Here is a 22113-nt window from a genome sequence, read left to right on the forward strand (position 1 = left end):
CGAGATGGCTGATGAGAATAGTTTTGCAAGGTAACGATATTAGAATTCCGCGCCTGTAACGCCTGCGCATTCTATACGCGTCAAACACTATACATGCCGAGCCTTTGACTCACGTCCTATCGACTTCGAATCAAGTTGCGATTTGGGCACCGCATTCGTGATCCTCGACCATTCGCCGTTGAAAGCGTTAACGAGCCACCACTTGAGCTCTGGAATTACGTTAGTTATTTCCTCGTATCAATGGCACACTGATTCACTTACTGTCGTAAACAATGCGGTTCGCGTTGTGGAAGTAAATACTATGATCCGAGTCGGGGAACACATGAACATCGTAGTTTTCGATACCTGCAAGATCCAGCCGGTCAAGCAGGGTAAGCGTGTTCTGCATGTGCACGTTGTCATCGGCGACACCGTGCATGACCAGGAAGCGGACATTCTTCGCGAGGGAAGTAACATCGGTGATGGTGGAGTTGTCGTAGCCTTCGGCATTGTTCTGCGGCGTGTGCATGTAGCGCTCCGTGTAGATGGAATCTGGGGTAAATAATTAGCGAAGTAGATGAGTACCATGAGTCTTCTTACCATAGTACCGCCAATCAGTCACAGGAGCGACAGCCATCCCATATTTGAACGTCTCTCCTCCATCCTGCTCGAGCGTCTTGAGTGTGTTGAAACCGCCGTAACTCCAGCCCCAGATCGCGAGTCGATCAGCGTCCACGTACTTCTTGCTGGCCCAGATTTTGGCCGCGGCGATCTGATCGTGCGCCTCGTAGTATCCAATGTTGCCTCTCGTGATGCATCGAAGCTTCCGACCAAGGAAACCCGTACCTCGCCCGTCCACTGTCACCACAATGTACCCGAGACTGGCGGCAATGTACGACTGGAAATCAACCTTAAACTTCTTGTTGACTTCCTGCGAGCCTGGTCCGCTGTATTGGTAGAAGAGAACAGGGTACTTCTTCTTCGGGTTAAAGTGCGGCGGACGACGCTCGAGGACGTTCAGCTCGAAGCCATCGACGTTGATTGTCTGATAGTTGAGAATGGGCATCTCAAGCCGGCGTACGAAGCGGTCAAGCGCTTTGTTTTCCTCAATGACCTTCTCGTACTTGTCATTGTTCGATGGCGTGCTGATAATCTTCTGCCATGGAACTCCGGGTCCGTTGTAGGTGACCAAGGCGTAAGAGCCACCAGCTGAGAAGGAAGCGTCGTAGTAGCCTGAGCCTCCATTCTCCAGCATTTCGCTCTTTCCGGTACCGTTCAAGAGTACAGAGTAGACGTGTCGTTCCATAGAGCTCTTCTCAGTTGAAACGTAGTACACCAGGTTGTTCTTCAAGTCCACGCGAGAAGGCGCATCAACGACTTCCCACTCGCCCTGGGTAAGCAACACAGGCTTGTCACTGTCCAATGGTGAAAAGTAGCCGATATGGTCGTAGCCTTCGTGAATGATTGTATCAATGTATCCATCATCCTTACGACCGTTGTCAGGATCAGCCGGTACGAACGTTGTCTTCTGTGAGACCTCCATCCAGCCTCCGTCCAGCTCAGCGACGTTCTCGGTTCTTACCGTCTTGCCGGTGCGCTTTTCGACGTCCATCAAGACAAGCTTCAGGATGTCGCTCTCGCGATTGGTTTCGCGAACAAGTACTTGCTTCGTCTTTCCGGCCCAGACGATCTCGGTGATCAGACGGTTCTCGTCACTGAAGTCGTCTTCTATCTCGACACTGAAGACTTCGCCCTTTTCGACGTCGTAGAACTGCAGTGAGACGATGGGGTTGGGGGCGCCTGCCTTGGGGTACTTGATGTCGCGAACCTCGGGGTAGTTCTCTTCGCCAGCCTTGGGCTTCTCTCCGCTAGGCCGTGACACGAAATACTGGACCGGGTATGTCGGGACGGTGGACTCGTCAGTACGCAGGAAAGCGATGTACTTGCCATCCTCAGACCACCATGTCGCACTATTTCCTTGGAAGACCTCCTCCTCGTATACCCAGTCAGGTACACCATAGAAGAGCTCAGAGCCACCGTCTTTTGTAATCTGTATAACCTCCTTGGAGTTCAGCTTGCGCAGGAACATGTTGTTGTCTCTGGTGAACACGACCGCATCCGACTGCGGAGATATCGAGGCTAGCTGGATTACGCCGTTTGGCTGGTCCGGATCCAAAGCTTCGCCAGTCTGTGTCTCAACATCAAAAATCCAGTACTTCGCAGTACCGGAATGTCGCCAGTTCTTTTGGTAATCCGACGTGACAAGCACCTTCTTGAAATCTTTGCTTGGCTGAACATCACTGGGATAGACGTATGTGCCATCCACCTCAAATGTGTTCTTCTTCATCAGCGTGGTCTTGCTCGCAGAAGACGTTGCCTCGCCCTTGGACCTTATGTCCTCAACGACCAGGTATTCCTCGTTGCTCGAGCCCTTCTCAAGCAACAGGCCATCCTCACCCTTTGGTCCCGGTATCCATGCGACGCTTTGCTGTTGGGCATAGAAGCGGCCTCCGAAGACGTCGTCCAGCGTAATCTTCCTCCCCGAGCCCTTGGTAGAACTGGCAAGAGGGTCGTGTGGCCTGGACGAAGCGTGCTTGTAGCTGCCGTTCATCAAGAAGAAGACGAGCGCAAGCGCCCATCCAGCTACACAGGCCGTGCCCACGATCCATAGCCACCTCCTTGTCTTTTTGTCTACAGCAATGGGGGCCTTGAACCGCCCATCTTCGACGTCGAACGGCTCGCGCGCCAGGCTTGCGTCGTCATCGTCGTCGTGGTACTTCTCCCCACGCTTCGCTTGCGACGCACGATTGAGGGACGGGTCGTTGATGTGTTCGAGGACGAGCGACGTTGTGGAGATGGAGGATATGGATGTCTCGGAGCCGTCTTCTGAAGTGCGCGCGGATCTCTCTTCTTTGGTTAGCAGCTCCGTCTCCTCCTCCTTCGCGGCGCGCTGTCGCGGCATGGTAATGATCAAATATGAACAAGAACGCAAGCAATTATAACATGGTATTAGAAAGCGACGCAGGATCAGATGAGACCAGGCTCAAGAAAAAGGTATAGTGGCAAGGCGCAGGTGCGAGTTATGAACAGTGTCCAGCTGGGCGGAGTTGCGGAGTTCACGCGGAGGTGCGGGAGCTGGTGTTGGCCGAAACGCCCCAAGCCACTCTTCGACGCAAGGGGCCGCCCGCGCTGCACTAAGACTTGCATTACAATGAGATTGTGCGACGCGTTCCTATTCAAGCCTGCTCTGGGAATTTATTGGAATGCATGGCGCTACAAACTGTGCCAAATCCAGATGGTATGATTTCCTTCCGCTGTGGTCTTCAATACAGCCACATCTGCTCTGGTTCTGCAAACCCTTGAACCAATTGAGCAATTGCCTTGCTCCCTACGAGCACTGATACAGCCAAGAATTCGATATTTCGCTTCGTGTTTCTACGACGGTGTTGATTTGTGCATGAATTGTCAGATGGTCCCGCCGAACAATAACATCTGTTCTGTAGTGAAGATTCCTGTTTGAGTAGACTGCTCACGCACTGGCCCTCCACAATGGCGCATACTGTCAATGGCCGTCGATTCGTCCGACTATGAGGGCAATGGGCCAAGATAATCCTAGAAGTTTTGCTTAGCCGATGGTCGGCAAAGCCGACGTTCATCTTTCTTACCTCCTTCATGGTGCCGACCGCATACATCTTGTCCACCTCTGATCTCAGACCCTTGATCTTTATGCGGATGTTGGTGCCCTTCTCGATAACCTGCTCTCCGTCGTCGGTCCACTGCGGGGGTGTAGCGTTCGCGTCGAACTTGATTTCAGCGGGGATCATCTGTCGCTGTTAGTGATGGATGGAGGCATGAATTAGGGTGAGATGTACACTGCGTCCCACAAAGGCCTGCAAAGATCCACAGTCGACGAAGAATCCAGTGCGGAGTACTGAGGTGACAATGCCGTCCATCTTGACACTGTTAGCAGTGGACTCGATAATCACGTCGGCCGCTTCCACATACCACCTCGCCCTTGTATGGTCGCCATACGACCGCCTTGTAGTGGACAACATACTCCGCAGAGCCGGAGCCAGGCATCACCTTGCCATCGGAGATGTCGAACGAGTCCAGAATGCACACGATGGTGTACTTTCCCGTGCTCGATCCCTCCTCTTTTTGTAGCAGCTCGCGGTGGATGTGCTGACGGATGAGCGGGCCAAAGTACGAGGGATGCAGCTGGATCGTCTTCTCAAGCTCTTTGAGGAAGAACATGTTGCGCGTTGTACGGCGGATACGGTAGAGGAGATGCGCGGTGTGGACGAGTTGCACGGTTCAACGGTGAAGATCGAGACAAGGTAGAGACAGGACCGTCGTCCTTGCTATTATGCGACTTTATTGTCTTTATGCTGAGCGGCCCAGTCAAGAGTCGACAGTATGCGGTAGGCAGCGCGCGTGCTTCAGCGAGACGCGCCTTCGGCCTCCAACGCAGCCCTGATTCTTATATGCAACAGCCCATGCACCCAAGTCGCAGTGTGATCGCGGCGCCCGTGCAAGTCCGAGGGTACAGTGGTCGCAGATGTGGGCGGAGTGAGTGTCTTGTAGCCGTGCAATGGTCGCGACAGGAAAGGTGAGCTCCAAGGGCTGCAGGGCTCTCGGCGCGGAAAATCACTCGCTAAGGCCCGAGCAGCGACCCAACTCCCACCTGCCAGCTTGCGCACCCCCACACACCCATGTCGTGATACCCATTCACCCTGCGCCATCATCTCTCGGCTCCCGCCGCCGGTGCCTTGGTCCTTCCACACTCCCCGAGCTCGACTCTCCATCCTGCGCTTCCAAGACATGATTTAGTCTCTTGACGTCCATCCCACTCTTTGACACGCGCCCAAGTTCCCCATCCGGCACCATGTCTCTCAATCTAGAGAAACAACTCGTCTTCGTACGTCATTCTTCAACAGATGTCTGTACTTGGCTGACTGGATTCTAGTACGGAGCATACCACCATAATAAAGTAGGCTCTGCCGCCAGAGAGCATCTTCACATGTCAGCTAACATGCCATGTGTCAGGTCAACGTCGGAATACATCTGCTCTGTGTACCTCCGATCCTGTTGACGTCTTTCCTACTGGTGAGGAATCCGACTGCTCTCATCGCGGCACATCTAACACAGCAGTAGCTCACCAACACGCCTGCCGTCCCTATACCGTCATGGCTCTCGGTACCTAATCTCCCGCTCAACGTCGGCACGGCCGGAGCCGTTCTGTACTCGACCTTGTACATCCTCATGGAACCTGTCGCAGGTGCCATGATTGCCCCGATCCTTATCGGCAGCACCGCGTATGCGAACCACCTCACGTCAACGTACGGTGCGACTGCCAACTCATGGGCCGGCGCAATCAACATCGCATGCTGGATTGCCCAGTTCGTCGGACACGGAAAGTTCGAAGGAAGAGCACCAGCGCTTCTGGACAACCTTGTGCAGGCCATCTTCCTTGCTCCGTTCTTCGTCTGGTTCGAGATACTCTTCATGCTCGGCTACCGCCCCGAACTCAAGCGCCGGATAGACCAGGCTGTTGAGTTGGAGATTCAGAAGTTTAGGAAGAGCAAGGAGAAGGGTCAAAATGGATCCGCGAAATGAGACGCAACTCGACAACGGATGTACAGCGCGTGAGCAGACAAGGACCCAGTTATTGGCACTTGCAGGTTAATCGAAGCAGACATTGGAGGACCAGAAGACAGTGCAAATAGTGTATGAATACTGCAGGAGAAGGAGCATTGCGCAGGAGCAAGGTGTACGCGGCGTCTTGAGGTATACGTTGTCTTTGGTAGTCAAGTTTGCATAGGTGGCAGCGAGTTTTTAAAGATTCACATAACATAGTAGGATACCAATTTAGAATGTTGCTATTTTATATTGGGAAGCCATGCTATTTTGGCCATGATCTCGTGGGTAACCCGTGCTGGAAGATTACTCGACACATTGGGGTAGCTATTTTCGCCTACTGCAACAGGACAGCAAGGTATCAACAGCTTTGAGACCTATGATACGGCGGAGCTATTGTGATCTTCCTCGCTATTCGTTTATGTAGATTGTAACATGGAGGATGGTCCGTCGACTTGTGTTGGAATGCGCCCTTGTATGTGTTACAAGTACTGATGTATCGGAAGGGCCATTGAGGCAGATACGCCATCTGTACAATGCATGCTCCTAGTCGATGCTAATTCTCTGATACTAGCCATATGAGATTGCAAGCAAGGCCGTGATACCAACTGTACAGTACACCGAAACGCAGTCCGAAGGTATCCACAAACATTTACTTTATCTTTATCAAAGTGTGGGGTACTGACCATGTAGACGAGGATCGTGTATCGGATCGGGATGTCGTACGAAGAGTTCAACGCAATAATGCGTAGCAGCTGAATGCCCCGTTTCTTTGTCTAGTGTTTCACTCAAAATCGCCAGTCAAATCATGGCTCGTCGAGTGCCAACGTGGTGTTGCAGTGAGAGAGCTCGGTTGAGATGCGGCTTTTTTAGGATTAGGGTAGACGCCAAGGTCCGCGCTTTCCTCCCGAACCGCAGGACTTTCTTCCTCACAGCAGAGCTCCCCATCCTGCACTCCATCACCATCTCCCCTCTTCCATACCTGCATCAATCTCAATTGGTTGCAGAGCCTCCGAATTAGACTCTTGAGCAGCTGCAGCCATGTTCTCAAGGGCCATCCGCCAGTCGAGCCGCCGGGTCGCTGCAATCTCTGCCACGAGCAGGATTGCGTCGGTAAGTCCATCGCAACCGCCTGCAATTGCGCCTGCCGCCCGTCCAGCCATCGCCAGCAGCCTCCAGAACCGATATCCGATGCCATTGGCGCCGCAATGGAGCTTCGTTGATGGAACTGCCCGGGCTGCGCGGCGGCGGGACCAGCTCCCCTCTACCCAAGTCCACCACTGACGCCTTTTGCCCGCCCACAGACCCGCGCTCCCGCGTTCACCAACGCCATCCGATCCTACGCCGCCGATGCGAAGGCCACCCCCACCGAGGTTTCCTCCATCCTGGAGCAGAGGATCCGCGGTGTCCAGGAGGAGAACAGCCTCTCCGAGACTGGACGTGTCCTGTCCGTCGGTGACGGTATCGCCCGTGTCCACGGCATGAACAACGTCCAGGCTGAGGAGCTTGTCGAGTACGCCACCTGCACTTTACGACAATTTGCCATGGAAGCTAACGGGGTGACAGGTTCGCCTCCGGTGTCAAGGGCATGTGCATGAACTTGGAAGCCGGCCAGGTCGGTGTTGTGCTCTTCGGTTCTGACCGTTTGGTCAAGGAGGGCGAGACCGTCAAGCGTACCGGAGAGATTGTCGACGTTCCCGTCGGCGAGGCTCTTCTCGGACGTGTCGTTGACGCTCTCGGTAACCCCATCGACGGAAAGGGTCCCCTCAAGACCACTGAGCGCCGCCGTGCTCAGCTCAAGGCCCCCGGTATCCTGCCCCGCCAGTCCGTCAAGGAGCCCGTCCAGACTGGTCTCAAGTCCGTCGACGCCATGGTTCCCATTGGACGTGGTCAGCGTGAGTTGATCATTGGTGACCGTCAAACCGGAAAGACCGCCGTTGCCCTCGACGCCATGCTTAACCAGTACGCAAATATTCTTCCGCCTGCAAGCAACACAAGCTGACATGAAGATTAGACAGCGATGGAACAAGGGCACCGACGAGAAGAAGAAGCTCTACTGTATCTACGTTGCCGTCGGTCAGAAGCGATCCACCGTTGCCCAGCTCGTCAAGACCCTCGAGGAGAACGACGCCATGAAGTACACCATCATCGTTGCCGCCACCGCCTCTGAGGCCGCCCCTCTGCAGTAAGTTCTATTCGTACGAGCTCAACTCATACAAGAAAAAACCCGAATAGGTCCGGAGCCTACATCGACGCCAGGTCACATACCTTGTGTGCTTCCATGTTGATGTAGGCTGCAGGCCTGTTCAGATTTTCTTGCTTGACGTGAGCTGATATGAGACATCGACTGACACAACCTCAGGTACATCGCGCCATTCGCAGGATGCTCCATGGGTGAATGGTTCCGTGACAACGGCAAGCACGCCTTGATCATCTACGATGACTTGACCAAGCAGGCCGTTGCCTACCGTCAAATGTCTTTGCTTTTGAGGCGCCCACCTGGCCGTGAGGCTTACCCCGGTGACGTCTTCTACCTCCACTCTCGTCTCCTTGAGCGTGCCGCCAAGATGAACGACAAGCTTGGTGGTGGTTCGCTCACTGCTCTGCCCGTCATTGAGACCCAGGGTGGTGACGTGTCCGCTTACATTCCCACCAACGTCATTTCCATCACTGATGGTCAGATCTTCTTGGAGGCCGAGCTCTTCTACAAGGGTATCCGTCCCGCCATTAACGTCGGTCTCTCTGTCTCCCGTGTCGGTTCCGCTGCCCAGGTCAAGGCCATGAAGCAGGTCGCCGGTTCCCTCAAGCTCTTCTTGGCCCAGTACCGTGAGGTTGCTGCTTTCGCCCAATTCGGTTCCGATCTCGATGCTGCGACTAAGCAGACTTTGTCCCGTGGTGAGCGTCTTACCGAGCTCCTCAAGCAGAAGCAGTACTCTCCCATGGCCGTCAACGAGATGGTTCCTTTGATCTACGCTGGTATCAACGGTCTCCTCGACTCCGTACCCGTCAGCAAGATTCTTCAGTGGGAGGCTGACTTCCTTGCCCACCTCCGATCAAACGAGCAGGACATGCTCAACCAGATCGACCGGGAAGGTGCGCTCAGCAAGGACCTCGAGTCCAAGCTCAGGGAGGTTGCACAGAGCTTCACCAAGAGCTTCGCGGCATAAACGTGTTGAAGGCTGGAAGAGTGGGTACTGTCTATTCCAATGTTCTGAGGGGCCAAAAAAGTGCTGATTGGTCTTTGAGAATAGATGTATAATAGAAGATGCGTCCTCGCCATCAGCTGTGTCTCAATATGGAAGATTTGTTCGTTTTTCTGCATTGACATCAGCCTGGCAACGCACGCCTACCTTGGTCGACGAATACCTCTTGTGATTCCCTGTGCTCCTGTTAGCGGTACATATACGGCTCTTTTTCAGCTCATGGAAGTGGGATGGTGGAGGCTCTGTATATGACAAATGAACGTTTCCTCTGTTATACTTGTTGTTTCTGACGCATGTGACAATGATGGTGATGCTAATACTAAACTACGCAGGAAGTCGGTCATGTCCGCTGTAGCTAGCTGTCATCTTGGAGCATACGGTGATCGTTTCGGGTAGCAACCGAATAGTTTAGAGGTACCCTGTATATGTACATTGCTTCATACCTCACACCTCTATCCATGGGGGAAACATTGAATACCTCCCGGGACCAGTATAAAAAAAAGCTCTGAAGACGCAAAATTGTCTGTAGCAGACAAACATCATGTGCAATGTGTGCAATATGGAACGAACTTAAGAGGCTTTTCCCATGGCTGGTAGCCAAATGACACCTGGGTCACGATGTACTGGGGAGGGAATAACGTTTGACTACGGATTCAATTCTAGTAGTCTACAGTAGGTACGCGTCTTATCCAAGCGATCTAAGCAAAAGGACCGTATACAAATACGTCTACTTCTGCCTTCCGCGTCCCCGTTCCTCTCCGTCACTCGCATCACCATCCTTGAAAGGATCGTCGCCGATTTCCACGGCATCACCCGTCTCGGGTGGTTCATCTCTGTATTCATCGTCCCACGTAGTCCGAAGACTGATGTCGTCATCCTCTTCACGTAACCTTTCGGCAGCTTCCAGCGCTCCCGGATCGTCCGCGTATTCATGTTCAAGGTCCTCGATACTCATGCGACGGATACCCGCACGCTCCTCAGCTTCTAGCTGCGCAGCGCGGGCCTTGGTCTTGCGGTATACGAGCCAGCCCGTGGTAACACCCGCAACGAGACCAATGAAGATGGAAACGTAGGATAGAGCTTTTGTGCCAGGGTCCATTTTGCCTCCACTTTCGGCAATCTTCTCGAGTTGGCTGCCAATGAATATGTGTAGCATCAGCTTCGGTGATACTATGGCTGTGGCTAGAGCGTAGGATGCCCAATGTACGGTGGGGAAGGTTGCGACAGCACCGTTGGAGATGGAGTATGGTAGCGGACATAAGCGGTACATGACGAGAAGTTTGAGACCATCGTGTTTGAGGGTGAGGGAGAGGGCAGCGAAGCGCGTGTCATTGGCTATGAGGCGGTGGACCATAGACTTGAGGAGGGTGCGCGAGAGGAGGAAGGATGCTGTGCTGCCAGCAACGGTTGCTGTCGCGGCTATGAACCAACTGGTCTAATGTTAGATTGCATGTTGTGAACGACGTGTGAAGCATACCCGTTTGGAAAGCCATAGACAAAGCCGGCTATGGTGAGTAAACTCGAATACCCGATTAATGGCGGAAATGATACGATGAAGATCAAGACCCAGAGGATCAGCCATCCGGCTGTCACGTCTCTCCATTTCTTCGCGACGGGCAACAGGGCCCCGAATATGCGCTCGTTGTACACCAAGAACAGTATGCCACCGACTGCCAACACCAGGTTCCCTGCGAAGAACAGCACTTTCTGCAGGGGAGAAAGTTTGTTATATTGATCGAGGACCCGTCGCGAGAGTGTATCGTACTTGTCCATGGCGCGCTGCCGCCATGAGCTCTGTTGACTGTGGTGCGATGCGTTGCGCCGGAAGGTGGATGATTGCGGACGTCGGCTCCATATTGGCGTCTGGCCTGTTTCCTCATCGTCTAAAGGGAGCGCAAGAGCGCGGACATCATAGTCGCTCGCTGGCATGTTGGTGGATGCCTCTATACAATACGGGGAGGTGCGCCTAACGGAGTGGCGCGGAAGTATGCGGAGGTAAGAGGATGTGAATGCGGTAGGGAAGTGAATAGAGAGGTAATGGGAGATGCTAGCTGATACAACTGAAGACGGACATTCCGCGTGGTGGTAGTGGAGCGTCGGAGGCAGCTTTGGTGTGAGATGCTAATGCTAGTGTGGTGTGGGCGCTGTTGGAGAGCTCTGGGTTTCATCGTCATCCGGGCGGACGAACGCGGTGCATCCGCCATGGATCCGCCCTGCATTAGGCGATTAGATCAGATCGGCCCCGAGTTGAAAAGCAGTCTTGCTCGGCATGCGCGTGGGACAACTATAATTCGATGATTGCAAGTCAACCTAGCAAAAAACTGAACACCCTGGAGCCTACGTTGACGTTGGGTTACCCACTTTGCAGGTTTTTGTCGTGATGTAGTCCGCAGACCTGCTCAAGTTGTTTCGTGTATAGGGTGATTGCAGCATTGTATGCGCATATACTGTGTGTGACATGTGCTCTGGTCATGTTAGACAGCTCCCAGCAACCTACAACGTACTGCATCCATGGATGTTTCCGCGGACCCACACGACGCAGAGCACGTGATTACTCAGCCTCTCGCAGTCTGTGGCGCCCATAGCCCTATTCGATACTTGAGGCATATGTTGCAGCTTGTTTTTCCGCCGACGAATGCTATCGCAGCACTTCTTATCCAGCCCCAGTCGTCATCATCCTCGCTCAGCTGAGACTCCTTCGCACCGCATCACCACCCGCTCGAGGCTCCAGGGCCATGTAGGGCAGACCGGGAGCAAGTGCTGGAGATTACCGTTCCCGCTGTATGGTCGACGTTGCTGCACGGTGCAAGCATCCCCCACCCCTACGTAGTTGAGCCTAGTCCCTTGAGCTTCATTCGCGCTCGAGATCGCCCCAGGCATTCCATCACTCTGCCCGTTTTGGCGCACTTGGTGTGTCCTGCAGAAGAAGGCTGCGGGACTGGTTATTGCCCTTCGTTGCAGCTTCATTCCTCCTGTGACGCGCCGGTCGCTCCTCTGCCATTACCCGCAGTACTTGTAATCACCCCCGACGGCCTCCTGTCTCGACCTGGACCCCGACCTCTGACCTCTGACCTCACCCGTCCTGCGCGCCACACCCGAACACCCATCGCCCAGTATCCTTTGCCTGCTTGGAAGTAAACGCCATGGTCGCCGACGACTTGTACGAGAAGGCGCTGCCTGTGCTGCAGGACGAGGCCCTGGATGAGGAGGACAAGACGGACAAGCTCGAGGAGCTGATGCGCAAGGAGACCAACCTCACGGGCAAATCACTCGAGAACATCGTCCTGGACTGCCTCTGGCGCTATCGCGACGCCGGCAGCTCGTCCAGCTCTCCCCCCAGCCGCCATACCATCATCCGCCGGCCCTCGCCAGCTCCCTGGCAGGCCAATCGCGCCCCTACTCCTGTCAACGCCTCGCCGCGCATGGTACACCCGCCGCCGGGCTTCCCCATGCCACCTGGATTCGCGCGCACAAAGTCGTCCACCGCCTCCCCCTTTACTTCCCCGCGACCCTCGCCTCGCCTTGCTTTTTCCACACCGCATATCCCCCACAGCCCCAGCCTGAGCGCATACCAGTTCAGCGAATGCGCAAGTCCCAATACCGAGTCGTATGGCGACCTCGATGGCCACTCCGTCGACTGGCTAGTCAACGATGACGTCGCGAGCACTGAGTCGTCTCTCCTGGGCGACGGCACGCTCAATGGTGCCGCGGCCGAATGGGTGCAGCCCCAGACCATGGACATGGGCCCATACGACATGCTGCGCTCGATTCTCAGGGACGACCGATCAGACGAGGAGCTGGAAAAGGTCTTGGAGGCCAATGGCTACGACCTCAGTGCTGCTCTTCTCGCACTGATGGGACAGCAACTCGACGTACAGCAACTCCCAACCACACCCTCCGAGCACCCAGGATACGTCATCGGGAAGTCTATGAGCCCAGCATTCAGGCCTAGTACACCCGTGGGCCAGCAGAAGAGCAACATCGTGTGCAAGTACTTTCTGTCAACTGGACATTGCGCCCGAGCAGACTGCAGATTCAGCCATGACACCAGCAAGACGTTGTGCAAGTAGGTATATACACAGCTCTCTAGGTAGCCCAGGCTAACACCCAATACAGATACTTCCTGAATGGAAACTGTCTAGCCGGCGATACATGCCTTTTCTCACATGACCCCTCTGCGCTCATGGCTCGTATGGCTGTGTCGGACGTCCAAACTCCACCAATACCCAACTTCCAGATGTCCGATTACGAGTTTCCCACCCTCCACTACAACGGCTCTCCCCTAGGCACACCGTCGATAACATCAGCCGCGACCTCTTTGGAACAGCTCTACGGTCTGACAGGTGGTGGCCCCACACGCCCTCCACCAGGACTGAGTCCTTTTGCAAACTTCACTCCCGGAGGCGGTAGTCGCCCGCAGTCTAGAACCGGCAGTCGCCAGACTTCGCGTGCCACCACACCTTCGGTGCTCGCAGTCGATGATAACGACGCTTTCCCTAGTTTGGGTTCCGCTGCTGCTGCTAAGACTGGAAAGCGTCACCACGGCAAGCGAGGTGGACATGGCCATCACAAAGATGCTCCAGGACCTAACAATCTTGCAGATGTCGTTCGCATGTCGCCTGTTCCGGCTCCTGCCACTCCAGCTCGCAAGGGATTGAGACCGACTAAGAGCTTCACAGGATCTCGCGAGAACAGTGTGGCTGCCCAGGCGATACCCGCTCCTCAGCACATTCCATGGCTAGAGACGGGTGAGAAGGGCAATCAGGCTTATCTCAAAGCTCGCGCCGAGGCTTTCAAGCATGGCAGTCTGCGCAACAAGTTTTTGCAGAGGTAAGAGGCATGCCTCGTCCTACGACACTCCACCACTAACATATAACAGCGCTGCTCAAGCTTGGAACCGCAGCGATTCGCGCGCGGCTAAAGCTCTTAGTCTTAGGGGGCAGAGTGAGAACAACCTGATGCGTGAAGCCCACCGTGAAGCTGCTCGTATCCTTTACGAAGATCGCAATAAGGACAGCGACGGCTCGAGAGAGCTGTATGTTGATCTTCACGGTACGTCGAGATAAATTGTGTGTTCATACCAAGACTAACATTACCCAGGTCTGCATCCAGATGAGTCGGTTTCGTATCTCGAAGGCATCCTTCTAAAGCACAGCTCTTCTTCGCGTCCAGTCTACGCTATTACAGGAACAGGTCACCACTCCAAGAACGGCAAGGACAAAGTTGGCAAAGCTATTCGCGGCTTCCTAAATGAATGGCGCTATGCCTTCCGCGAATTCTCTGTCCCTGGTGACCGCAACAACGTAGGTGGCATTCTTGGTATCGACCCGAGTAGCTACGACAAGAGTGTGGCGGAACGGCCAAAGGAATCGGAGTCGGATGGAGACAGCGCAAAGAAAGACACCAAGATTCGCATCATGAAGAGGGATGATGTAATAGATGCGCCGAAAGGACCGAAGCGTACTGCTTGATCTGATTGAGTGGAAGTGGGGTGTGCCCAGTAGGTAGCATGAAATAAGAAAGAGTTTACTTCACTACTTGTTTTGTGATCTGGTCTTCGTTAAGGCGTTACGGTAAGCGTGTTGCCGCACCTCGTTCAAGAGGAATATTGGCAGGTGCGCTGCAGACTACATTGGTGTCAGAACGAGAGTCAGCAAACTACTAATTTAATGCAGACTTCCAGATTATTTACTTCTATTCACGTCTATAGGTGGTGTCCAATCTGTCCCTTGGATGGGGTGGCGGAGATGTGCCAGCTCGGTGAAGCTGCTCGACTGAGGAAGCCACACCCAACCTCGTGCCTGCTTCTCTCGTCTGGACCCACCATCGCGTCGCGAATATCGCCTCTCATCTTACGGCGCACACAACCGGTCATTCTCGTCACCTCTCATGTAGCGGTTAGCGTTTTCTACCTGGCCTCACCGGCGACATTACCTGCCCTCGTCACCGCATCGTACTAGCTAACGCATTATCGTCACTGATTCGCATCCCCTCGCAATGGGTCCCAGAAGACCTAGTTCGGCGACAGATGTCGACTCACGTATGCCGTTCGCATCGGCGGAGGCACTGCTATGGGGGCCAGAGATGAAAAAACAGCACGCCCACCTGCTCACGGAGATGCGAACACTTCAGAAGCATCATGAAGAATACGAAGCACGCATTAGATCTACCGAACACGTTGCAGAGGCTGCCGAAGCTGCTACATCGAGGGTCCGACACTTGGAGCAACAACTCGCAGCGATCGAGGCCGAAGATGACGACAAGGCTTTCGAGAAGTGGGCAGCAGGCGAGATGACGCGCCTCGGCATCTTCGTCGACACGAACAAGCACGTCAGGCAGAAGCAGATCGAGCTGGATAATGTCGTTTCTCATGCTGTGGACGATCTCGACAAGCTCAAACATGTCCCTAGAGAACTGAAGGGTGTTCTTCGACGTCTTGATCTTCTCGAAGCTGGTCGTAATCAAGACGCGCGTCGGATCAAGAGTTTAGAGCAAGAAGTCACCCGGCTCAAATCTGCGCGACAGGATCCCAAGTCCAAGTCCAACACCGCTGGCCCACAGACCGTTTCTAAGCCTCAGCATGGCATGCTGAGATCCATGACACCGTCTCAATTGTTCAACGCCGGAACTTCAGAAGTAACAAGTGACACGGACGATGAAGACCTGATACTCATGCCTGGGTTTGCACGTGAAGAAATTCAAGTACCCCGGAGTCCGGAGATGAGAGAAAGGTAAGAGCGGCCTTCGGAACGAACTTTGGTAAGGCTAACGACTATTGTAGGGGACTGATAGATACCTACACTTCAGCTGTGCCTCCAGGTCAACCAGTGAAGTCAGCAAGACAGAGACTGATGCAGAGACCTTCGATCCACAACTCTATGTTGCCACATCTGGCAGAGGAACAGAGACAAATCCGAACACCTGCTCCAAAATCGAGCCAATCAGTATATGCTGCTCCAGTTGCAACACAGCTGGTCCATCACAACCGCCCGACTTATCCTTCGCCCCCGGCTCCGGTCCCAGCCGCAGCCGCAGCCCCAGTGCCGGTTCCTACGCGAAAGCCTCGCCCACGTGCCAGAGTCGCCCCGCCTCCAACACAGCTGACCGACAAAACCATCACACGGAAGCGAAAGCAGCCTACAAAGGAGCCCCTCACTCAAAGGCTGACTCGCGCTCAAGCCAAGAAGATTCAAGAACAGGATGCTGAAGAGCGAAAGCCGCATGTAACAGGTAGCGAATCACTCCTCCCACCAACACAGTTGGTCGAGCCAGCTCTTTCATTGCGCAAGAAGCAAAAGACTGCCCATGATCAAGGATTAGACAATATCAAGACCAGATCCAGCACAGCGATACGTCCTACTGGCAGAGCTCCAGCAACCACAAAGCGCAACGTTGCTGCAAATCAAAGCAGAAACACGGCGATTGAACCCACTCAGTTGGTCACGAGAAGTCCTGCCAGGTCGAATATAGCAAAAACCACCACTTCACCTACCAAGAAGAGGAACCCCTCACCAGTTCGGCCGAGTGCTCCGAACGAACAGGGGAAAAAGTCACTCGTTGTCATTTTACGCAGTCCACAGAAAGCGACACGGATTGAACGTAATGAGAGCGATGATATGCAAACCACTGTAGCAGACAGAGCTAAGAAGTCACCCCGCAAAGCAGCAGCAGCGCCACTGTCACGTTTGAAGGCCATTCCTAAGCCTCCGAGCTCGCGTAATACGGGCAGTCGAGCTGAGCCAGTTGTTGGGTCTGGCACTAGAAAGAATCCTCTTAGGACGAAACAAGAGGTATCGGAACTCGATGCTTTTTGGTATCCATCGGAAGCAAACGAGCCTCATTGATTTGCCTTGATTAGGGAACTGACTCTATGTCTCGCTGAACTCGTACAACCCCTCGCGATCCGCGACTGGCACCTCCAGGTTTGCCTCTTCGATATCTTTTCCATCGACCTTCAGCCCTGCACGCATAACGTCACCCGTCTTCACTGGGCCTACACCCTTCGGGGTTCCCGTAAGTACGATGTCGCCTTTCTCCAGTGTCATGACCCTGCTAATGTCGCTCAGCTGTCTTGGGATTCGGAAAAGCATCAGCTCAGTGTTGTCGGATTGCTTCATCTCGTTGTTGACTGAAAGCCAAAGGTGTGCTTTCTGTGGGTCTGGGATTCTGTTTTTAGCGATGAAGTTGCTGATGGGCATGAATGTGTCGAAGCCTTTTGCGATAGACCATGGGAGTCCTTTTCTTTTCGCCTCGTCCTGCACGTTACGAGCTGTCATATCGATGGCGAGAATGTAGCCTGAGTACTCAATGTTAGTCGGACGGATCCCGATATACTGTAACATTTTGCTGGATGTATGGCGTTCTTAGTACCTTCGATAGCATCCATAGCACCCTTCGTATCTTCAGGATGCAAATCCCGCAATGTCTTTCCCATGATGAGACCAAGCTCAACTTCATAGTGCATGTTTACACCACGTGGGCGTAGGACTGGGCCAGCGCCCGGCAGCAAGATAGACGACGGTGGCTTCAGAAAGAAGAAGGGCTGCTTAGGCGTAGCACTCGACAACTCCTTGATGTGGTCTGCATAGTTTCTGCCTATGCACATAACCTGTGATACGTTAGAACACACGAAGAGTGTCTTTGCCAAACATCGCTCTTCAAGGCTCCCAAACCCAAACTTCATGACACGTGTGCCAGAGAGACGGCACATGTCTTCACATGTGATGACAAGTGAGCACCTCTACAACTGCAGCCCTCACTTTAACGCGACATCCCAACCCTTTCTTCTTCTCTTAATCCGTTGATAGCGCGAACATGACACGAAATCACGTACCTTGCGGCAATTTGCCCTGATAGCTTGGATACTCGCCATAATGATAATCAACGAACGTGTTCAAGACAATAACCCAAAATTGCGCAGAGATGATTGAAAGCAAAGGTCGCTCACCGTCTTCGGCAAAGTACTTAGCCGGCAATTAACGGGGGAGTTTTAAGCTGGGCCCCTGCCCGCCACGGGGAGTTGGGAACCGAGATGTGGGGTGAACGTCAGAGCTTCCAGACCATGCATCCCACTTGCGCTCGCATCGCAACCAAACTATCAGAACCCGCCCACGCTGCATTACACAGCTGTTACCAAACACAACGGACCAAGCTTCCCGTCAGCAATAGCAGATATGGCGCAAACCCAAGGAAACACAATGCAACTCGCGGAAATACTGTCTGACCTAGTCTCCCTGCGCGTCTGTGTACGTCACCCTTCCTACACCAGCAAACCTGTACCCTGTCTAACACGACTTCGACTGTAGGACCCCGCCGCAGCACTCGCCCTCGTATCCGCGCACTCGAACACCTCTACCTCCACATCACTCCCATCCTCTCACGATGCCGGCGCAAAGACACCAATAACAGACCCAACGTCGACAACAATGGTGGACGAGGAGCAAGACCCAGAGCTGAAGCGCGCAAAAGACCTGCTGAAATTCCACTACGAGGTCAAGGAGGCGCATAAGAGGGGCGAGTTGGGCAGAGGCCTGGAGGAAGCGAGGAGTTTGGTTAGGAAGGCTGTTGGGGGGTGAAGAGGGTTGGGGTTGAGGATGGAACTACAATACTATGAGTGCAAGCATAGAGAAGTGCTGGGGGAAGCCCAGCGCGAGAAGATGGGACTCTGCGGCGAAGGTCAAGAGCGAGCCTTGTCTGGGGTCAGGGTCGATAGCAGAGCTTGTGCGCTGGGTATTGAGGAGGCGGAATGGATGGGAACGTCAAGACGGAGTGAGACATTGTGATATCTACTTACACGTCGCTTCATGTCATTAGTAACTTCTTGCGCGGAGTTGCAGTACACAACACAGAATCTGAACAGGAGACACCAGGTGCATCTCGTGTACTGCAGTCTACATCGATAGATGGAAGGACTTTGCGGAGGGTTCCAGGGAGTTGTAGCCGTCTGGGCTACTTTTGTATCAACACAGCAACCCTATTACACGAGTTGTAGTCGGTAAAGAAGAGCATGCTACGATGAGTTTGATCTTTATCATGTACGGTATGGAGCAGAGAAGAGGCGTTACACGTGAATGAAGACAATGGTAATGATGGAATTAAGCTACGAGTAGCATCTACATAGAGATAGGTAGTCAAAGCCAGGTAGAGGGAATTCTTAGGGAGACTTGAAGTTCACCACCACGATCCAAATACCAATCTTCCAATTCACTTCAAGATCCCGCAGCCGCGAGCATGGCATCGGCAATGGCCTTGACATCCTCACCAGCCTTCTTCTTCTGGCGAAGAAGCACCATTATAGGGACGGACTCGGGCGGTGCGCGCATTGCTGCGAGAAGCTTGACTTTGTCGCGTTTACGGGTTTTGCTGGTGGATGTTAGTATGAAAATAACGGTAGTGTAGTATAGCGATATCGGAGGAGGAGCTAGTGTACTCACGTGGCAGTAGTGGCTACGGAAGGGGCTGGTGCTTCCGTTTCTGCTACAGACGGTGCCGGTTCCGGCGCTGGCGCTTCTGGAGGCTGAGGAGGCAGGTCTTCGGTCTCTGCGGCAGTGTATGCAGGTGCTGCTTCCGGTTCGGGTGCTGCTTCTGCTGGTGCTTCTGACTCTACTGCCCTAGACACCGGTGCAACCTCAGGTTCAGCCGCCGGTGCTGCCTCGGGCTCTTCCGCGACAGGTGGTGCGGGTGGAGGTTCTGTTGGTGCATCTGGAACTGGTTCAGATGGTGCTTCCGGAACTGGTTCAGATGGTGCTTCCGGTTCGGCTGCACTCTCGACAGGCGCGGGCGTAGATTCAGACTCGGCAGCTGGTGGTAGAGGCTCTACGGGTGCTGTCTCAACGGGCTCTGTAGCAGGCACCTGCAACGTTGGCTCTGCTTCCGGCTCAGGTTCTGTTGATGTAGCCTCCTCGGGTGTTTCAACTTTGGGCTCTGCAGCTGGTGGCTCTGTTGTCGGCTCCTCGGGGACAGGTTCAGGTGCAGGATCTGCCGAACGCTGGAGTGGAGCAGGAGCAGCTTCGGGCTCTTCAGCTGGAGGCTGTGCTGCTGGCTCTTCTGGCGCGGCGTCAGGTGTTGGTTCAGCGACAGGTTCAGACTGCTTTTCTTCAGGGGGTTCCTCTACAGGCTCAGGAGGTTCGGTTGCAGCTTCAGGCTCTTCAGCTGGTGGGTCTGCTGCTGGTTCTTCGGCGGCAACTTCAGGTTCTGCATCCGGCTCAGGTGCAGGATCTGCGGGAGGTTGATCCGGGGTAGGCGCAGCTTCAGGCGCAGCTTCAGGCTCAGCTTCAGGCGCAGCTTCAGGCTCAGCTTCAGGCTCAGCTGCAGGCTCAGCTGGGGTAGCTTCAGGTGCCTCTTCAGCAGGTCCATCAGTCTGAGCTTCACCAGGGCCCTCCTCGGGTGGATTGGGAGGAGGTTTGAAATCAAGTTCCGGCGGTTCTGGCTCATCATCTGGCTCAGGTGCAGCTGTATCGGTGTCTTCAGGATATGGGTTAGGAGGCGGTTCGACAGGCAGTGGTGGTACGGGCCTGCCATGATGTCCGGGCTTCGCAGGCTTGTGAGGACGTTTGGGCTTGGTACGATTCTCGGGTTGCTCCACAGGAGACACGTCCGAAGCCGCAGCTTGGCCCGCCATGACAAGTGCGAATGGAATTAATGATAGACGAAAGCTGCTAAGGAGGGGCTGTGAGAAGCAATTCGAGCGGTGAGATTGGACGCGGGAGAAAATGGTATGCTGGCCCAGGTAAGTGGATGGTTGTAGCCAGATCCTATTTGATCGAGATAGCTTGACTCCGGAACAGAAAGAGAAGCCTTGACCCAAACATCCCGATTGAGTGACGGCAGGAAGAGATGCGTAAATACAGCAAGTACGCGTTCAGCCTTTCCCAACTTGAACTGCTGAGTTTATGAGCGCAGCGACGTGGGGGGAGAAGCCGAGCTGGATATGCCGCGTGAGGTAGGAAGGTAGGGGCGCGTTATCATGGTTATCGTTGCTACTGCTGGAGGAAGAGCAGGAGCCATTCCTGCTGCTGGGATGCCGTGGATTGCTGGAGGACGAGGGGCAGATGCCGAGGAGGCTGCTTCTGGGGATGTTCTTCGAAGGGGAGTACAGCAGACTCATCGCTACAATAGCAAGGCCTTGTATTTCGAGTGTACCACCTTGTTCAGGGAAAAATCTAAACACTGTAGAGCCTACATCAGGTTGAAAACATGCAAAGTAGGTGACCCAACGTCAATGTAGGCTCGAGACGTATTCGGTTTCTTCTTGTGTGAGGTGGGACGCTCGCAACAACGCAGTATATGCCGCGAATCGCGGCTTGCAGTGTTCGAGTTCAAGATGTCCACGGGTGGCAGGGAAAGCGTGAGGGTTGAGACGGGTTACGACAGCGTTAGCGTCGGTCGTACCTGCATGAACGACGTAATTCCCGGAGGTTGCCGCCAAGCCCGCAGATGGGCCCGCCCGAGCTCCAGCTTTCACTGTCGCGAACTCGTCTTCCCGCACACGCGTCACCCCATTACTCTTGCAACTGCATACTATCTCAAGTCCTCAACATGGCGCTCAGCATCGATCAGAAGCGCCTCAAGGCGACAAAGTTCCCTCCCGAGTTTGACAAGAAGGTCGACATCGAGAAAGTCAACATCGACCTGATGAAGAAGTGGATTGCTAACAGGATCACCACTATCCTCGGTGACGAAGACGATATTGTGGTCGAGACGTGCTACAATCTCATTGAGCAGAATCAATTTGTCAGTCACCCTCCAGTTGACACAACGGAATGTTTGCTGACAGACGCAGCCCAAAATCAAGGAAATCCAGATTCAGCTCACGGGCTTCCTCAACAAGGAGACCGCACCTTTCTGCAAAGAACTATGGGATCTCATGCTGAGTGCGCAGGATAGTCCCATGGGTGTGCCCCGAGAATTGCTCGAAGCGAAGAAAGCCGAATTGCAACAGGAGCAGGTAAGTTAGGCCGGAGGCTTGCTCAATTACCATCGCTGACAACTCATAGCTTTCCAAGGCTGCTGCCGATGCTCGTCGTGCCGAAGAACAAGCGCAGAACGCTATGATCGACTCGTTCCGTCAGAGCGAGCGTCCGGAACGACCCGAGCGTGGCCCTGAACGTGGCCGTGGCGGAGGAGGAGGACGATACCGTGGTAGTGATCGTAGGGGACGTGGAAGGGACTTTGACAGAGGACTTCCGCGTCGCGATCGCGACTCAAGATCACCACCGTATGTTCTAGGCCTCTACGCTTAAAATTAAGACCGCTGACATGTGACAGGAGACGAAGACCCTCCCCACCGAATCGC

At 54.1% G+C, this 22113-nt stretch overlaps 10 protein-coding genes across 10 annotated transcripts; 6 read left to right on the top strand and 4 right to left on the bottom strand.

Annotated features, from left to right (window-relative positions):
- Positions 1-87: 87 nt before the first annotated feature.
- On the bottom strand, positions 88-4233 carry J4E87_002212 (uncharacterized protein; the record flags this gene model as incomplete). Its single annotated transcript, XM_049373850.1, has 6 exons — positions 88-209; positions 262-531; positions 580-2929; positions 3645-3803; positions 3852-3932; positions 3985-4233. 6 exons carry the CDS (start codon positions 4231-4233, stop codon positions 88-90), a joined length of 3231 nt encoding a protein of 1076 aa, XP_049235990.1.
- Positions 4234-4864: 631 nt separating this feature from the next.
- Positions 4865-5595, top strand: J4E87_002213 (uncharacterized protein; the record flags this gene model as incomplete). Its single annotated transcript, XM_049373851.1, has 4 exons — positions 4865-4897; positions 4946-4969; positions 5026-5085; positions 5134-5595. The coding sequence occupies 4 exons, from the start codon at positions 4865-4867 to the stop codon at positions 5593-5595; spliced, it is 579 nt and encodes a 192-aa protein (XP_049235991.1).
- Positions 5596-6657: 1062 nt separating this feature from the next.
- ATP1 (Alpha subunit of the F1 sector of mitochondrial F1F0 ATP synthase) lies at positions 6658-8783 on the top strand (the record flags this gene model as incomplete). Its single annotated transcript, XM_049373852.1, has 5 exons — positions 6658-6729; positions 6921-7129; positions 7183-7578; positions 7631-7801; positions 7979-8783. The coding sequence occupies 5 exons, from the start codon at positions 6658-6660 to the stop codon at positions 8781-8783; spliced, it is 1653 nt and encodes a 550-aa protein (XP_049235992.1).
- Positions 8784-9546: 763 nt separating this feature from the next.
- On the bottom strand, positions 9547-10748 carry J4E87_002215 (uncharacterized protein; the record flags this gene model as incomplete). Its single annotated transcript, XM_049373853.1, has 2 exons — positions 9547-10249; positions 10297-10748. The coding sequence occupies 2 exons, from the start codon at positions 10746-10748 to the stop codon at positions 9547-9549; spliced, it is 1155 nt and encodes a 384-aa protein (XP_049235993.1).
- Positions 10749-11962: 1214 nt separating this feature from the next.
- J4E87_002216 (uncharacterized protein) lies at positions 11963-14290 on the top strand (the record flags this gene model as incomplete). The annotated part of the gene is made up of 4 exons (XM_049373854.1): positions 11963-12885; positions 12936-13649; positions 13699-13871; positions 13920-14290. 4 exons carry the CDS (start codon positions 11963-11965, stop codon positions 14288-14290), a joined length of 2181 nt encoding a protein of 726 aa, XP_049235994.1.
- Positions 14291-14816: 526 nt separating this feature from the next.
- On the top strand, positions 14817-16663 carry J4E87_002217 (uncharacterized protein; the record flags this gene model as incomplete). Its single annotated transcript, XM_049373855.1, has 2 exons — positions 14817-15550; positions 15898-16663. 2 exons carry the CDS (start codon positions 14817-14819, stop codon positions 16661-16663), a joined length of 1500 nt encoding a protein of 499 aa, XP_049235995.1.
- Positions 16664-16687: 24 nt separating this feature from the next.
- J4E87_002218 (uncharacterized protein) lies at positions 16688-17691 on the bottom strand (the record flags this gene model as incomplete). Its single annotated transcript, XM_049373856.1, has 3 exons — positions 16688-17115; positions 17190-17427; positions 17653-17691. 3 exons carry the CDS (start codon positions 17689-17691, stop codon positions 16688-16690), a joined length of 705 nt encoding a protein of 234 aa, XP_049235996.1.
- Positions 17692-17992: 301 nt separating this feature from the next.
- J4E87_002219 (uncharacterized protein) lies at positions 17993-18394 on the top strand (the record flags this gene model as incomplete). Its single annotated transcript, XM_049373857.1, has 2 exons — positions 17993-18064; positions 18125-18394. The coding sequence occupies 2 exons, from the start codon at positions 17993-17995 to the stop codon at positions 18392-18394; spliced, it is 342 nt and encodes a 113-aa protein (XP_049235997.1).
- A 633-nt stretch (positions 18395-19027) lies between these two features.
- On the bottom strand, positions 19028-20439 carry J4E87_002220 (uncharacterized protein; the record flags this gene model as incomplete). Its single annotated transcript, XM_049373858.1, has 2 exons — positions 19028-19181; positions 19253-20439. The coding sequence occupies 2 exons, from the start codon at positions 20437-20439 to the stop codon at positions 19028-19030; spliced, it is 1341 nt and encodes a 446-aa protein (XP_049235998.1).
- Positions 20440-21356: 917 nt separating this feature from the next.
- Positions 21357-22060, top strand: J4E87_002221 (uncharacterized protein; the record flags this gene model as incomplete). The annotated part of the gene is made up of 3 exons (XM_049373859.1): positions 21357-21551; positions 21601-21765; positions 21815-22060. The coding sequence occupies 3 exons, from the start codon at positions 21357-21359 to the stop codon at positions 22058-22060; spliced, it is 606 nt and encodes a 201-aa protein (XP_049235999.1).
- Between the last annotated feature and the right edge of the window lie 53 nt (positions 22061-22113).

Source organism: Alternaria ethzedia (genome assembly GCF_023757985.1).
Source record: "Alternaria ethzedia strain BMP 0044 chromosome Unknown scaffold_4, whole genome shotgun sequence".
NCBI classification, from domain to species: Eukaryota; Fungi; Ascomycota; class Dothideomycetes; order Pleosporales; family Pleosporaceae; genus Alternaria; species Alternaria ethzedia.